The sequence below is a fragment of the Rutidosis leptorrhynchoides genome, chromosome 4, assembly GCF_046630445.1.
Source record: "Rutidosis leptorrhynchoides isolate AG116_Rl617_1_P2 chromosome 4, CSIRO_AGI_Rlap_v1, whole genome shotgun sequence".
NCBI classification, from domain to species: domain Eukaryota; kingdom Viridiplantae; phylum Streptophyta; class Magnoliopsida; order Asterales; family Asteraceae; genus Rutidosis; species Rutidosis leptorrhynchoides.
This window is the reverse complement of record NC_092336.1, coordinates 515,007,234-515,023,592: the sequence shown is the minus strand read 5'-3', so window position 1 is coordinate 515,023,592 and position 16,359 is coordinate 515,007,234. Positions and strand designations below refer to the sequence as shown.

General features: G+C 33.4%; 1 protein-coding gene across 1 annotated transcript in view; it reads left to right on the top strand.

Moving 5' to 3' along the window:
* Positions 1-16,359, top strand: part of LOC139842503 (uncharacterized) — a 66,159-nt gene that overhangs the window by 26,956 nt on the left and 22,844 nt on the right. The window contains exons 5-7 of the mRNA XM_071832635.1: positions 15,428-15,447; positions 15,720-15,949; positions 16,029-16,100. Coding sequence (XP_071688736.1) covers positions 15,428-15,447; positions 15,720-15,949; positions 16,029-16,100 — 322 coding nt within the window. The remainder of the gene's footprint in view (positions 1-15,427; positions 15,448-15,719; positions 15,950-16,028; positions 16,101-16,359) is intronic.

The following is a 16,359-nucleotide window of genomic DNA, read 5'->3' as shown; positions in this document are numbered from 1 at the left end:
GAATCCGATTCATCTGAGAATTGGTAATCCTCCCAATATTTTGCTTCCTTGGCGGAAACACCATTGACCATAATTAACCTTGGTCGGTTGGTTGAGGATTTTCTTTTACTTAACCGTTTTATTATTTCCCCCACCGGTTCTATTTCTTCATCCGGTTCCGATTCTTCTTCCGGTTCCGATTCTTCTTCCGGTTCCGACTCTTCTTCCGGTTCCTCTTCGGGAACTTGTGAATCAGTCCACGAATCATTCCAATTTACATTTGACTCTTCATTATTATTAGGTGAGTCAATGGGACTTGTTCTAGAGGTAGACATCTATCACATAATATCAAACGCGTTAAGAGATTAATATATCACATAATATTCACATGTTAAAAATATATAGTTTCCAACAAAATTTGTTAAGCAATCATTTTTCAAGTAAACACGGTCGAAGTCCAGACTCACTAATGCATCCTAACAAACTCGATAAGACACACTAATGCAAAATTCTGGTTCTCTAAGACCAACGCTCTGATACCAACTGAAATGTCCCGTTCTTATTGATTAAAAACGTTCCATATTAATTGATTTCGTTGCGACGTTTTGACCTCTATATGAGACGTTTTTCAAAGACTGCATTCATTTTTAAAACAAACCATAACCTTTATTTCATAAATAAAGGTTTAAAAAGCTTTACGTAGATTATCAAATAATGATAATCTAAAATATCCTGTTTACACACGACCATTACATAATGGTTTACAATACAAATATGTTACATCGAAATCATTTTCTTGAATGCAGTTTTTACACAATATCATACAAACATGGACTCCAAATCTTGTCCTTATTTTAGTATGCAACAGCGGAAGCTCTTAATATTCACCTGAGAATAAACATGCTTTAAACGTCAACAAAAATGTTGGTGAGTTATAGGTTTAACCTATATATATCAAATCGTTACAATAGACCACAAGATTTCATATTTCAATACACATCCCATACATAGAGATAAAAATCATTCATATGGTGAACACCTGGTAACCGACAATAACAAGATGCATATATAAGAATATCCCCATCATTCCGGGACACCCTTCGGATATGATATAAATTTCGAAGTACTAAAGCATCCGGTACTTTGGATGGGGTTTGTTAGGCCCAATAGATCTATCTTTAGGATTCGCGTCAATTAGGGTGTATGTTCCCTAATTCTTAGATTACCAGACTTAATAAAAAGGGGCATATTTGATTTCGATAATTCAACCATAGAATGTAGTTTCACGTACTTGTGTCTATTTTGTAAATCATTTATAAAACCTGCATGTATTCTCATCCCAAAAATATTAGACTTTAAAAGTGGGACTATAACTCACTTTCACAGATTTTTACTTCGTCAGGAAGTAAGACTTGGCCACTGTTGATTCACGAACCTATAACAATATATACATATATATTAAAGTATGTTCAAAGTATATTTACAACACTTTTAATATATTTTGATGTTTTAAGTTTATTAAGTCAGCTGTCCTCGTTAGTAACCTATAACTAGTTGTCCACAGTTAGATGTACAGAAATAAATCGATAAATATTATCTTGAATCAATCCACGACCCAGTGTATACGTATCTCAGTATTGATCACAACTCAAACTATATATATTTTGGAATCAACCTCAACCCTGTATAGCTAACTCCAACATTCACATATAGAGTGTCTATGGTTGTTCCGAAATATATATAGATGTGTCGACATGATAGGTCGAAACATTGTATACGTGTCTATGGTATCTCAAGATTACATAATATACAATACAAGTTGATTAAGTTATGGTTGGAATAGATTTGTTACCAATTTTCACGTAGCTAAAATGATAAAAATTATCCAATCTTGTTTTACCCATAACTTCTTCATTTTAAATCCGTTTTGAGTGAATCAAATTGCTATGATTTCATATTGAACTCTATTTTATGAATCTAAACAGAAAAAGTATAGGTTTATAGTCAGAAAAATAAGTTACAAGTCGTTTTTGTAAAGGTAGTCATTTCAGTCGAAAGAACGACGTCTAGATGACCATTTTAGAAAACATACTTCCACTTTGAGTTTAACCATAATTTTTGGATATAGTTTCATGTTCATAATAAAAATTATTTTCTCAGAATAACAACTTTTAAATCAAAGTTTATCATAGTTTTTAATTAACTAACCCAAAACAGCCCGCGGTGTTACTACGACGGCGTAAATCCGGTTTTACGGTGTTTTTCGTGTTTCCAGGTTTTAAATCATTAAGTTAGCATATCATATAGATATAGAACATGTGTTTAGTTGATTTTAAAAGTCAAGTTAGAAGGATTAACTTTTGTTTGCGAACAAGTTTAGAATTAACTAAACTATGTTCTAGTGATTACAAGTTTAAACCTTCGAATAAGATAGCTTTATATGTATGAATCGAATGATGTTATGAACATCATTACTACCTTAATTTCCTTGGATAAACCTACTGGAAAAGAGAAAAATGGATCTAGCTTCAATGGATCCTTGGATGGCTCGAAGTTCTTGAAGCAGAATCATGACACGAAAACAAGTTCAAGTAAGATCATCACTTGAAATAAGATTGTTATAGTTATAGAAATTGAACCAAAGTTTGAATATGATTATTACCTTGTATTAGAATGATAACCTACTGTATTCTTGATTTTATGAAACTAGAACTTTTGGAATTTATGAAGAACACTTAGAACTTGAAGATAGAACTTGAGAGAGATCAATTAGATGAAGAAAATTGAAGAATGAAAGTGTTTGTAGGTGTTTTTGGTCGTTGGTGTATGGATTAGATATAAAGGATATGTAATTTTGTTTTCATGTAAATAAGTCATGAATGCTTACTCATATTTTTGTAATTTTATGAGATATTTCATGCTAGTTGCCAAATGATGGTTCCCACATGTGTTAGGTGACTCACATGGGCTGCTAAGAGCTGATCATTGGAGTGTATATACCAATAGTACATACATCTAAAAGCTGTGTATTGTACGAGTACGAATACGGGTGCATACGAGTAGAATTGTTGATGAAACTGAACGAGGATGTAATTGTAAGCATTTTTGTTAAGTAGAAGTATTTTGATAAGTGTATTGAAGTCTTTCAAAAGTGTATAAATACATATTAAAACACTACATGTATATACATTTTAACTGAGTCGTTAAGTCATCGTTAGTCGTTACATGTAAGTGTTATTTTGAAACCTTTAGGTTAACGATCTTGTTAAATGTTGTTAACCCAATGTTTATAATATCAAATGAGATTTTAAATTATTATATTATCATGATATTATCATGTATGAATATCTCTTAATATGATATATATACATTACATGTCTTTACAACGATAATCGTTACATATATGTCTCGTTTAAAAATCATTAAGTTAGTAGTCTTGTTTTTACATATGTAGTTCATTGTTAATATACTTTATGATATGTTTTCTTATCATAGTATCATGTTAACTATATATATATATCCATATATATGTCATCATATAGTTTTTACAAGTTTTAACGTTCGTAAATCACCGATCAACTTGGGTGGTCAATTGTCTATATGAAACATATTTCAATTAATCAAGTCTTAACAAGTTTGATTGCTTAACATGTTGGAAACATTTAATCATGTAAATATCAATCTCAATTAATATATATAAACATGGAAAAGTTCTGGTCACTACAGTACATATTGTTTTAAGGCCTATTATTTCATTCGCAATGTGATTACGTATAACACTTATAAATTTGAATCTAATGTCACTTCATTAAACACGCTTTTTTAAATCATTAATATGCGCCGTCAAATAGAGTACCATTTGGCGGCGCATAACCTTAGGTTTCAGATTGTGCTGAAATTCTCGAGGTCACCCTAAAAAGACCCTAACATCAAGACTCCTGGATAGTGTCTTGACATTCGAGGTCGTCAGGATGCCAAAAAAAGACGTTTTACTCTTTTTTAATTTTCTCTTTGAAATTTTCTATTTATATCGTATTATTAGTTTTGTGTATGCATGACTTAGCATGGTATATATCGTTTTAAGGCCTATTATTTCACTCACAATGTAAATACGTATAACGGATATAAATTTGAATCTAATGTCACTTGATTAAACACGTTTTTTAAATCATTAGTATGCGCTGCCAGATGGAGTACCATTTGGCGGTGCATAACCTTCGGTTTTAGATTATGCTGAAATTTTCAAGATCACCTTAAAATGACCAAACGAGCAAGACCCTATGAACTTGCTTTCCATTTGAGGTCGTCTAGATTTCAAAAAAGACATCTTTCCTCGTAATATCGCACCACGCACCAAACACCACCGACGGTCTGTGGTGCTTGGTGTTTTGTGTCTTTGGCCAAAATGTTAGATCTATCGTATATTTTGACTCTTAGCTCCGATTTAGTCACCATTTTTTTCAAATCGTGTATTGTTTGTGATCTATTCATTGGCAAACTGCTGTAGGAGGTTTGTTCCAAATATTTTTCAAAACGAGACCTCGAAAGCCTTCAACTTTGCCTCTTTTCGATTTTGACCGTTTTGAATTTCATTCATATTATTCCTTTTGTGTATGCATGACTTAGAATGGTACATATTTTTTAAGGCCTATTATTTCACTCGCAATGTAATTATGTATAACGCATATAAATTTGAATCTAATGTCACTTCATTAAACATGCTTTTTTAAATCATTATATGCGTCGCCAGATGGAGTACCATTTAGCGGCGCATAACCTTCGGTTTCAGATTGTGCTGAAATTTTTGAGATCACCCTATAACGATCCAAAAATCAAGACTTCTGGATAGTGTCTTGACATTCGAGGTCATCAGGATGCCGAAAAAAGACATTTTACTCATTTTTAATGTTCTCTTTGAACGTTTTCAATTTATATCTTATTATTAGTTTTGTGTATGCATGACTTAGCATTTATCGTTTTAAGGCCTATTATTTCACTCGAAATGTAATTATGTATAACGGGTATAATTTTGAATCTAATTTTACTTCATTAAACACGTTTTGTTAAATCATTAGTATGCGCCGCCATATGGAGTACCATTTGGCACCGCATAACCTTCGGTTTCAGATTGTGCTGAAATTCTCAAGATCACCATAAAATGGCCGACCGAACAAGAGTCTCTGAACATACTTGCCATTCGAGGTCGTCTAGATTCCGAAAAAGACATCTTTCCTCGCAAAATCACGCTACGCCCCAAACACCACCAACGGTTCGTGGTGCTTGGTGTTTGTGTCTTTGGCAAAAATGTTTGATCCATCGTATCTTTTGACTTGTAGCTCTGATTTAGTCACCGTTTTTTTAAATCGCGTATTCTATTAGGATCTATCCGTTGGCAAACTCCCGTAGGCAGTTTGTCCCAAATATTTTTCGAAACGAGATCTCGAAAGCCTTCAATTTTGCCTTATTTCGATTTTGACCGTTTTGAATTGCATTCATATTATTCCTTTTGTGTATGCATGACTTAGTATGGTACATATTGTTTTAAGGCCTATTATTTAACTCACAATGTAATTATGTATAACGCATATAAATTTGAATCTAATGTCACTTCATTAAACACGATTTTTTAAATCATTAATATGCGTCGCCAGATGGAGTACCATTTGGAGGCGCATAACCTTCGATTTCAGATTGTGCTGAAATTCTCGAGATCACCCTAAAATGACCCTAACATCAATACTTCTGGATAGTGTCTTGACATTCGAGGTAGTCATGATGCCGAAAAAGACATTTTACTCATTTTTAATGTTCTCTTAGAACGTTTTCAATTTGTATCTTATTATTAGTTTTGTGTATGCATGACTTAGCATGGTATATATCGTTTTAAGGCCTATTATTTCACTCGCAATGTAATTATTTATAACGGATATAAATTTGAATCTAATGTCACTTCTTTAAACACGTTTTTTAAATCATTAGTATGCACCGCCAGATGGAGTAACATTTGGCGGCGCATAAAATTCGGTTTCAGATTTTACTGAAATTCTCAAGTTCACCATAAAACGGCCGATCCGGCAAGTCTCTATGAAATTGGTTGCCATTCGAGGTCACCTAGATTCTGAAAAAGACATCTTTCCTCGCATAATCGCACCACGCACCAAACACCACCGACGGTTGGTGGTGCTTGGTGTTTTGTGTCTTTGGCCAAAATGTTAGATCTATCGTATCTTTTGGCTCGTAGCTCTGATTTAGTCACAGTTTTTTTTAAATCGTGTATTTTTCGGGATCTATCTGTTGGAAAACTACCGTAGGCGGTCTGACCCAAATATTTTTCGAAACGAGACCTCGAAAGACTTCAATTTTGCCTTTTTTCGATTTTGACCGTTTTGAATTTCATTCATATTATTCCTTTTGTGTATGCATCACTTAGCATGGTACATATTGTTTTAAGGCCTATTATTTCACTCGCAATGTAATTATGTATAACGCATAAAAATTTGAATCTAATGTCACTTCATTAAACATGCTATTTTAAATCATTAATATGCGCCGCCAGATGGAGTACCATTTGGCGGTGCATAACCTTCGGTTTCAGATTGTGCTGAAATTCTCGAGATCACCCTAAACCAACCCTAACATCAAGACTCCTGGATAGCGTCTTGACATTTGAGGTCGTCAGGATGCCGAAAAAAGATATTTTACTCATTTTTAATGTTCTCTTAGAACGTTTTAAATTTATATCTTAATATTAGTTTTGTGTATGCATGACTTAGCATGGTATATATCGTTTTAAAGCCTATTATTTCACTCGCAATGTAATTATTTATAACGGATATAAATTTGAATCTAATGTCACTTCTTTAAACACGTTTTTAAATCATTAGTATGCACCGCCAGATGAAGTAACATTTGGCGGCGCATAACCTTTGGTTGCAAATTGTGCTGAAATTCTCAAGTTCACCATAAAACGGACGAACCGGCAAGACTCTATGAACTTTCTTGCCATTTGAGGTCGTTTAGATTCCCAAAAAGACATCTTTCCTCGCATAATCGCACCACGCAGTAAACACCACAGACGATTTGTGGTGCTTGGTGTTTTGTGTCTTTGGCCAATATGTTAGATCTATCGTATCTTTTGACTCGTAGCTCCGATTTAGTCACCATTTTTTTACAAATCGTGTATTATTTCAGGATCTATCAGTTGGAAAACTGCCGTAGGTGGTCTGTCCTAAATATTTTTCGAAACGAGACCTCGAAAGCCTTCAATCTTGCCTTTTTTCAATTTTGACTGTTTTGAATTTCATTCATATTATTCTTTTTGTGTATGCATGACTTAGAATTGTACATATTGTTTTAAGGCCTATTATTTCACTCGCAATGTAATTATGTATAACATTTATAAATTTGAATCTAATGTCACTTCATTAAACACGCTTTTTTAAATCATTAATATGCGCCGCCAGATGGAGTACCATTTGGTGGCGCATAAACTTCGGTTTCAGATTGTGCTGAAATTCTCGAGATCACCCTAAAACGACCCTAACATCAAGACTCCTGGATAGTGTATTGACATTCGAGGTCGTAAGGATGATGAAAAAAGACGTTTTACTCATTTTTAATGTTCTCTTTGAACGTTTTCAAATTATATCGTATTATTAGTTTTGTGTATGCATGACTTAGCATGGAATATATTGTTTTAAGGCCTATTATTGTAGTGACCCGAACTTTTCCATGATTATATATTAAATGAAAACTATATTTGCATGATTAAATGTTTTCAACATGTTAAGCAATCAAACTTGTTAAGACTTGATTAATTGAAATGAGTTTCATGTAGACAATTGACCACCCAAGTTGACCGGCGATTCACGAACGTTAGAACTTGTAAAAATAACATGATATATATATATATATATATATATATATATATATATATATATATATATATATATATATATAACATGATATTATGATGAGTAAGTATCTCACCAAGTACATTAACAATGAGTTATATACATAAAATGAAAGTAGTGAATTAAGAAATGCGAAACGATATATATAACGGCTATCGTTACAACAACGTCTTACTAAATACATATGTATCATGTTAAGATATTAATACACTATGTTTAACATCATGAAATGATAATTACATATATCATTAAGCGTATTAACAATGAACTACACGAGTAAGATGAGACTACGAACTTAAGGATTTCGAAACAATACATATATGTAACGATTATCGTTGTAATAGTATTTTACACATATATATATGATATTAAGATATATCAATACACCATGTTAACATGTTAACATAACAATTTAACATCTCATTTAAGTGTAATAACAATGGATCAATTACATTTAACAAGATCGTTAACTTAAAGGTTCCGAAACAACACTTACATATAACGACTAACGATGACTTAGCGACTCAGTTAAATGTATATACATGTAGTGTATTTAAATGTATTTGAACACTTTTGGAAGACTTCAAGACACATATCAAAGTACTTCTATTTAACAAAAATGCTTACAATTACATTCTCGTTCAATTTCATCAACAATTCTACTCGTATACAATCGTATTCATACTCGTACAATACACAGCTTCTAGATGTATTTACTATTGGTATATACCAATAGAAAAACATCAAAATCAGACTCCTAATCAGCTACTTTTATTCTCTAGCATGGATGATTGATCAAGTTGGCCATTAGAGGAAATAATTACACTAAAAATCAAACTACAATTTGCATATAAACACATGCATATTCACGTTTTCATCACCATCACACACACTTGCATTTTTCAATTTTCTTTCATCCATTTGATCTCTCTCTTGTTCTATGATGATGTTCTAAGTGTTCTCCAGCATAATCAACAAAATCTACACCAATCTAGCTCCTAAAACCAACCTTTGATCAACCTACAAAACAACTACTCAATAACACTTCAATAACACTTTCAAGTTTACTAGCTTACTTCCACTCTTGCAAATCCATTTCAAGTGATCATCCAACGTTAAGAAATCTTTCTTATTTACAGTAAGATATCTTTCTAATTCAAGGTAATACTCATATTCAAACTTTGATTCAATTTCTATAACTATAACAATCTTATTTCGAGTGAAAATCTTACTTGAACTTGTTTTCGTGTCATGATTCTACTTCAAGAACTTTCAAGCCATCCAAGGATCCTTTGAAGCAAGATCAATTTTTTTCACTTTCAGTCGGTTAATCCACAAAACTTTAGGTAGTAATGATGTTCATAATATCATTCGATTCATATATATAAAACTATCTTATTCGAAGATTTGAACATGTAATCACTAGAACATAGTTTAGTTAATTCTAAACTTGTTCGCAAACAAAGTTAATCCTTCTAACTTGACTTTTAAAATCAACTAAACACATATTCTATATCTATATGATATGCTAACTTAATGATTTAAAACCTGGAAACACGAAGAACACCGTAAAACCGGACATACGCCGTCGTAATGAAACCGGGGGCTGTTTTGGGTTAGAAAAATAAAAACTATCTTAATCTTTGAATTGGAAGTTTCTTTTCTGGAAGAATGATATTACATATGAACATGATACTATATCCGAAAATCATGGTTAAACACAAAGTGAAAGTATGTTTTTTAAAATGGTCATCAAGATGTCGTTCTATCGACGGAAATGACTACCTCTTTAGTAAATGACTTGTAACCTGTATTTCCGACTATAAACTTATATTTTTTCTGTTTAGTTTCATAAATTACAGTTCATTATGAAACCATAGCAACTTTAATCACTCAAAACGGATTTAAAACGAAGAAGTTATGAGTAAAACAAAATTAGAAAATTTTACTTGTTGCAGCTATGAAAATTTTATAACAAATCTACACTAATCATATCCTAGTTAACTTATATTGTATTATACATGTATTCTAATATATATATATTATATAATCTTGGGATACCATAGACACGTATACAATATTTTGACATATCATATCGACCCATCTATATATATTATTTGGAACAACCATAGACACTCTATATGCTGTAATGTTCGAGTTCGCTATATAGGGTTGAGGTTGATTCCAAAAATATATATACTTTGAGTTGTGATCTATCCTGAGATGTGTATACACTGGGTCGTGGATTGATTCAAGATAATATATATTGATTTATTTATGTACATCTAACTGTGGACAACTAGTTGTTGGTTACTAACGAGGACTGCTAACTTAACAAACTTAAATCATAAAAACATAATAAAAAATGTTGTGAATATATTTCAATCATACTTTGATATATATGTACATATTTTTTATAGGTTCGTGAATTGATCAGTGGCCAAGTCTTATTTCCAACAAAGGAAAAATCTGTGAAAGTGAGTTATAATCCCACTTTTTAAATCTAATATTTTTGAGATGAGAATACATGCAGTTTTATAAATGTTTTACAAATTAGACACAAGTACGTGAAGCTACATTCTATGGTTGAATTATTAAACTGAATATGCCCCTTTTTAGTCTGGTAATCTAAGAATTAGGGAACAGACAACCTAATTGACGCGAATCCTAAAGAAAGATCTATTGGGCCCAACAAGCCCCATCCAAAGTACCGGATGCTTTAGTACTTCGAATTTATCATGTCCGAAGGGAGTCCCGGAATGATAGGGGATATTCTATATGAATCTTGTTAAGGTCGGTTACCAGGTGTTCACCATATGAATGATTTTTATCTGTATGCAGTTTGCGAAATGCCTGATACGAGATGTGTATTTATGAGAAATGAAATCTTGTGGTTTATTATTACAATTTGATAAATATATAGGTTAAACCTATAACTCACCAACATTTTTTGTTGACGTTTTAAGCATGTTTATTCTCAGGTGATTGTTAAGAGCTTTCGATGTTTCATACTAAATAAAGGACAAGATTTGGAGTCCATGCTTGTATAATATTGTTTAAAAACTGCATTCGAAGGCATATATTGATGTGTAATATTATTGTAAACCATTATGTAATGGTCGTGTGAAAACGCTATATTTTAGATTATCAATATTTGATAATCGTTGTAATATTTTAAAAGTTATTGTTTGTTTTAAAATCGAATGCAGCCTTTGAAAAACGACTCATATAGAGGTCAAAACCTCGCAACGAAATCAATTAATATGGAACGTTTATAATCAATATGAACGGGACATCTCAATTATTTCACTCGCAATGTAATTATGTATAACGGATATAAATTTGAATCTAATGTCACTTCTTTAAACCCGTTTTTTAAATCATTAGTATGCACCGTCAGATGGAGTATCATTTGGAGGCGCATATCCTTCGGTTTCAAATTGTGCTGAAATTCTTAAGATCACCACAAAACGGCAGAACCAGCAAGACTCTATGAACTTGTTTGCCATTCGAGGTCATCTAGATTCCGAAAAAGACATCATTCCTCGCATAATCGCACCACACACCAAACACCACCGACGGTTCGTGGTGCTTGGTGTTTTGTGTCTTTGGCCAAAATGTTAGATCTATCGTATCTTTTGACTCGTAGCTCCCATTTAGTCACCGATTTTTTTAAATCGTGTATTTTTTCACGATCTATCCGTTGGAAAACTGTCGTAGGCGGTTGGTCCCAAATATTTTTCGAAACGAGACCTCGAATGTCTTCAATTTTGCCTTTTTTCGATTTTGACCGTTTTGAATTTCATTCATATTATTCCTTTTGTGTATGCATGACTTAGCATGGTACATATTGTTTTAAGGCTATTATTTCACTCGCAATGTAATTATGCATAACAGTAATAAATTTTAATAAAATGTCACTTCATTAAAATTGCTTTTTTAAATCATTAATATGCGTCGCCAGATGGAGTACCATTTGGCGGCGAATAACCTTCGATTTCGGATTGTGCTGAAATTCTCTTAGACCACCCTAAAACGACCCTAACATTAAGACACCTGGATGGTGTCATGACATTCGAGGTCGTCAGGATACCGAAAAAAGACATTTTACTCATTTTTAATGTTCTCTTTGAACGTTTTCAATTTATATCGTATTATTAGTTTTGTATATGCATGACTTAGCATGGTATATATAGTTTTAAGGCCTATTTTTTGACTCGCAATGTAATTATGTATAACGGATATAAATTTGAATCTAATGTCACTTCTTTAAACACGTTTTTAAATCATTAGTATGCGCCACCAGATGGAGTACCATTTGGCGGCGCGTAACTTTCGGTTTTTGATTGTGCTGAAATTTTCAAGATCACCATAAAACGGCCGAACCAGCAAGAATCTATGAACTTGCTTGCCCTTCGAGGTCGTCTAGATTCTGAAAAAGACATCTTTTCTCGCATGATCGCACAATGCACCAAACACCACCGACGGTTCGTGGTGCTTGGTGTTTTGTGTCTTTGGCCAAAATGTTAGATCTATCATATCTTTTGACTCGTAGCTCCGATTTAGTCACCTTTTTTTTACAAATCGTGTATTATTTTGGTATCTATCTGTTGGAAAACTGCCGTAGGCAGTCTGTCCCAAATATTTTTCGAAACAAGACCTCGAAAGCCATCAATTTTGCCTTTTTCAATTTTGACCGTTTTGAATTTCATTCATATTATTCCTTTTGTGTATGCATGACTTAGCATGGTACATATTGTTTTAAGGCCTATTATTTCACTCGCAATGTAATTATGTATAACGCTTATAAATTTGAATCTAATGTCACTTCATTAAACACGCTTTTTTAAATCATTAATATGCGCCGCCAGATGGAGTACCATTTGGCGGGCATAACCTTCGGTTTCAGATTGTGCTGAAATTCTCGAGATCACCCTAAAACGACCCTAACATCAAGACTTTTGGATAGTGTCTTGACATTCGAGGTCGTCAGGATGCCGAAAAAGACATTTTACTCATTTTTAATGTTCTCTTTGAACGTTTTCAATTTATATCGTATTATTAGTTTTGTATATGCATTACTTAGAATGGTATATATCGTTTTAAGGCCTATTATTTCACTCGCAATTTAATTATGTATAACGGATATAAATTTGAATATAATGTCACTTCATTAAACACGGTTTTTAAATCATTAGTATGCGCCCCGAGATGGAGTACCATTTGGCGACGCATAACCTTAGGTTTCAGATTGTGCTGAAATTCTCAAGACCACCCTAAAACGGCCGAACCAGCAAGACTCTCTGAACGTACTTGCCATTAGAGGTCATCTAGATTCCAAAAAGACATCTTTCCTCGCAAAATCGCACCACTCACTAAACACTGCCGACGGTTCGTGGTGCTTGGTATTTTGTGTCTTTGGCCAAAATATTTGATCTATCGTATCTTTTGACTCGTAGCTCCGATTTAGTCACCGTTTTATTTTCAAATCATATATTTTTTGGGATCTATCCATTGGCAAACTGCCATAGGCGGTTTGTCCCAAATATTTTTCGAAACGAGACCTCAAAAGCCTTCAATTTTGCTTTTTTCGATTTTGACTGTTTTGAATTTCATTCATATTATTCCTTTTGTGTATGCATGACTTAGCATAATACATATTGTTTTAAGGCCTATTATTTCACTCGCAATGTAATTATTTATAACTCATATAAATTTGAATATAATGTCACTTCATTAAACACGCTTTTTTAAATCATTAATATGCGCCATCAGATGGAGTACCATTTGGCGGCGCATAACCTTCGGTTTCAGATTGTACTGAAATTCTCGAGACCACCCTAAAACTACCCTAACATCACGACTCCGGGATAGTGTCTTGATATTTGAGGTCGTCAGGATGCCGAAAAAAGACATGTTACTCATTTTTAATGTTCTCTTTGAACGTTTTCAATTTATATCGTATTATTAGTTTTGTGTATGCATGACTTAGCAGGGTATATATCTTTTTATGGCCTATTATTTCACTCACATTGTAATTATGTTTACGGATATAAATTTGAAACTAATATCACTTCTTTAAACACGTTTTTTAAATCCTTAGTATGCGCCACTAGATGGAGTACCATTTGGCGGCGCATAACCTTCGGTTTCAGACTGTCCTGAAATTCTCAAGACCACCCTAAAACGGCTGAACCAGCAAGACTCTCTGAACGTACTTGCCATTAGAGGTCGTCTAGATTATGAAAAAGACATCTTTCCTCGCAAAATCGCACCACGCACCAAACATTGCCGACGGTTCGTGGTGCTTGGTGTTTTGTGTCTTTTGCTAAAATTTTAGATCTATCGTATCTTTTGACTCGTAGCTCTGATTTAGTCACTGTTTTTTACAAATCGTGTATTTTTTCCAGGATCTATCTGTTGGCAAACTGCCATAGGCGGTTTATCCCAAATATTTTTCGAAACGAGACCTCGAAAGCCTTCAATTTTGTCTTTTTTCGATTTTGACCGTTTTGAATTTCATTCATATTATTCCTTTAGTGTATGCATGACTTAGCGTGGTACATATTGTTTTAATCCCTATTATTTCACTCGCAATGTAATTATGTATAAAGCATATAAATTTGAATCTAATGTCACTTAATAAAACACGCTTTTCTAAATCATTAATATGCGCCGCCAGATGGAGTACCATTTGACGGCGCATAACCTTCGGTTTCAGATTGTGCTAAAATTCTCGATATCACCCTAAAACGACCCTAACATCAAGACTCCTGGATAGTGTCTTGACATTCGAGGTCGTCAGGATGCCGAAAAAAGACATTTTACTCATTTTTAATGTTCTCATTGACTTAGCATGGTATATATCGTTTTATGGCCTATTATTTAACTCGCAATGCAATTATGTATAACAGATATAAATTTGAATGTAATGTTACTTCTTTAAACATGTTTTTTAAATCATTAGTATGCGCCGCCAGATGGAGTACCATTTGGCGGCGCATAACCTTCGGTTTCAGATTGTGCTGAAATTCTCAAGATCACCTTAAAATGTCCGAACGAGCAAGACTCTATGAACTTGCTTGCCATTCGAAGTCGTCTAGAATCCGAAAAAGACATCTTTCCTCGAAAAATCTCACCAAACACCACTGATGATTCGTGGTGCTTGGTGTTTTATGTCTCTGGCCAAAATGTTAGATCTATCGTATCTTTTGACTCGTATCCCGATTTAGTCACCGTTTTTTTCATATCGTGTACTTTTTCGGGATCTATCCATTGGCAAACTGCCGTAGGCGGTTTGTCCCAAATATTTTTCGAAACGAGACCTCGAAAGCCTTCAATTTTGATTTTTTTTCGATTTTAACCGTTTTGAATTACCCAACTACTATTAGGGAAACTAAACCTCGCGATCTGATTGGTCCACGTGGCAGTTCTCCTCACACAAAAACACTGTTCACGCTGTTAGTTTTTTTTTTTTTTTGTTTCACTTTTTTTATTAATTTAATTTACTTTTTTAAAATTTTATTTTACTTTAGATGACGGTTGAGTCACAAAAGTCTGCTCGTCCCTCACCTCCCTGTTCGTCCCTCACCTCCCACCTTGACCTGCTCCCTTCTCCCACACCTTTAGCCTCACCCTGCTACTTCCTCCCTTACCTTCTTCCATTAATTAATTAATTCTTCATACTTGCTCCAGACCAATTCCATTCCTCTACAGAAATTACAGGTTCGTTTTTCTTTTGTTAATCTACATATTTAATATATTTAATTTATGTTGTTTGCTTGCTATTGTTGGCTGTGGTTTTCGCATCCTTCTTACGTTGTTCAGGTTGTTTACCATTCCTAGCCTTGTTAATTTTTTTGCCTTTTCATTATTTGGCAATTTCCGTTATGAGGAGTTCTCGAAAAAGGAAAAAAACTTAGTGAATTCGAATGTAGTGGGTGGTGTTGTGTTAGAAAGTGTTGGACCTTCAGACGTACAAGTTGTTTCCGATAAACAATCTAAGAAAAGGGCTTCTCTACGTAAGGCACATGCCAGTGCTTCGGGTTCTTCTCATGGTATGATATTGTTTTTTATTCTAATTTGTTGTCACTGAAATTGTTTTTTACAAGTTTTAAGAGATATCTGTTTGTGCAGTTTCTGTTAGCTTTTCCCTTCATGCTCAGTTGACACCCATATATACTATCTTTGCATCTTTTGATGTGTCAGGTAAATCGAGTTTTTAACTATATGTATGCTATTTTAGTGTGAGTTGGACTATGTTTGCCTTATGTTGTCTTTTGTTTCTATGATGTTCTACTGTAGCTTTCACTATCTGTGGATTATGTTGTCTTTTATTTCTTTTTTCTTTTCGTATATGTATGTTGTATTTCAAATATGCATGTTGTCTTTTATATGTATGGTTGTTGACTGCAAGAGCCACTAGAATTGGATTTTTTTTACATTTACTAGCCTGAAAATTCCCTAT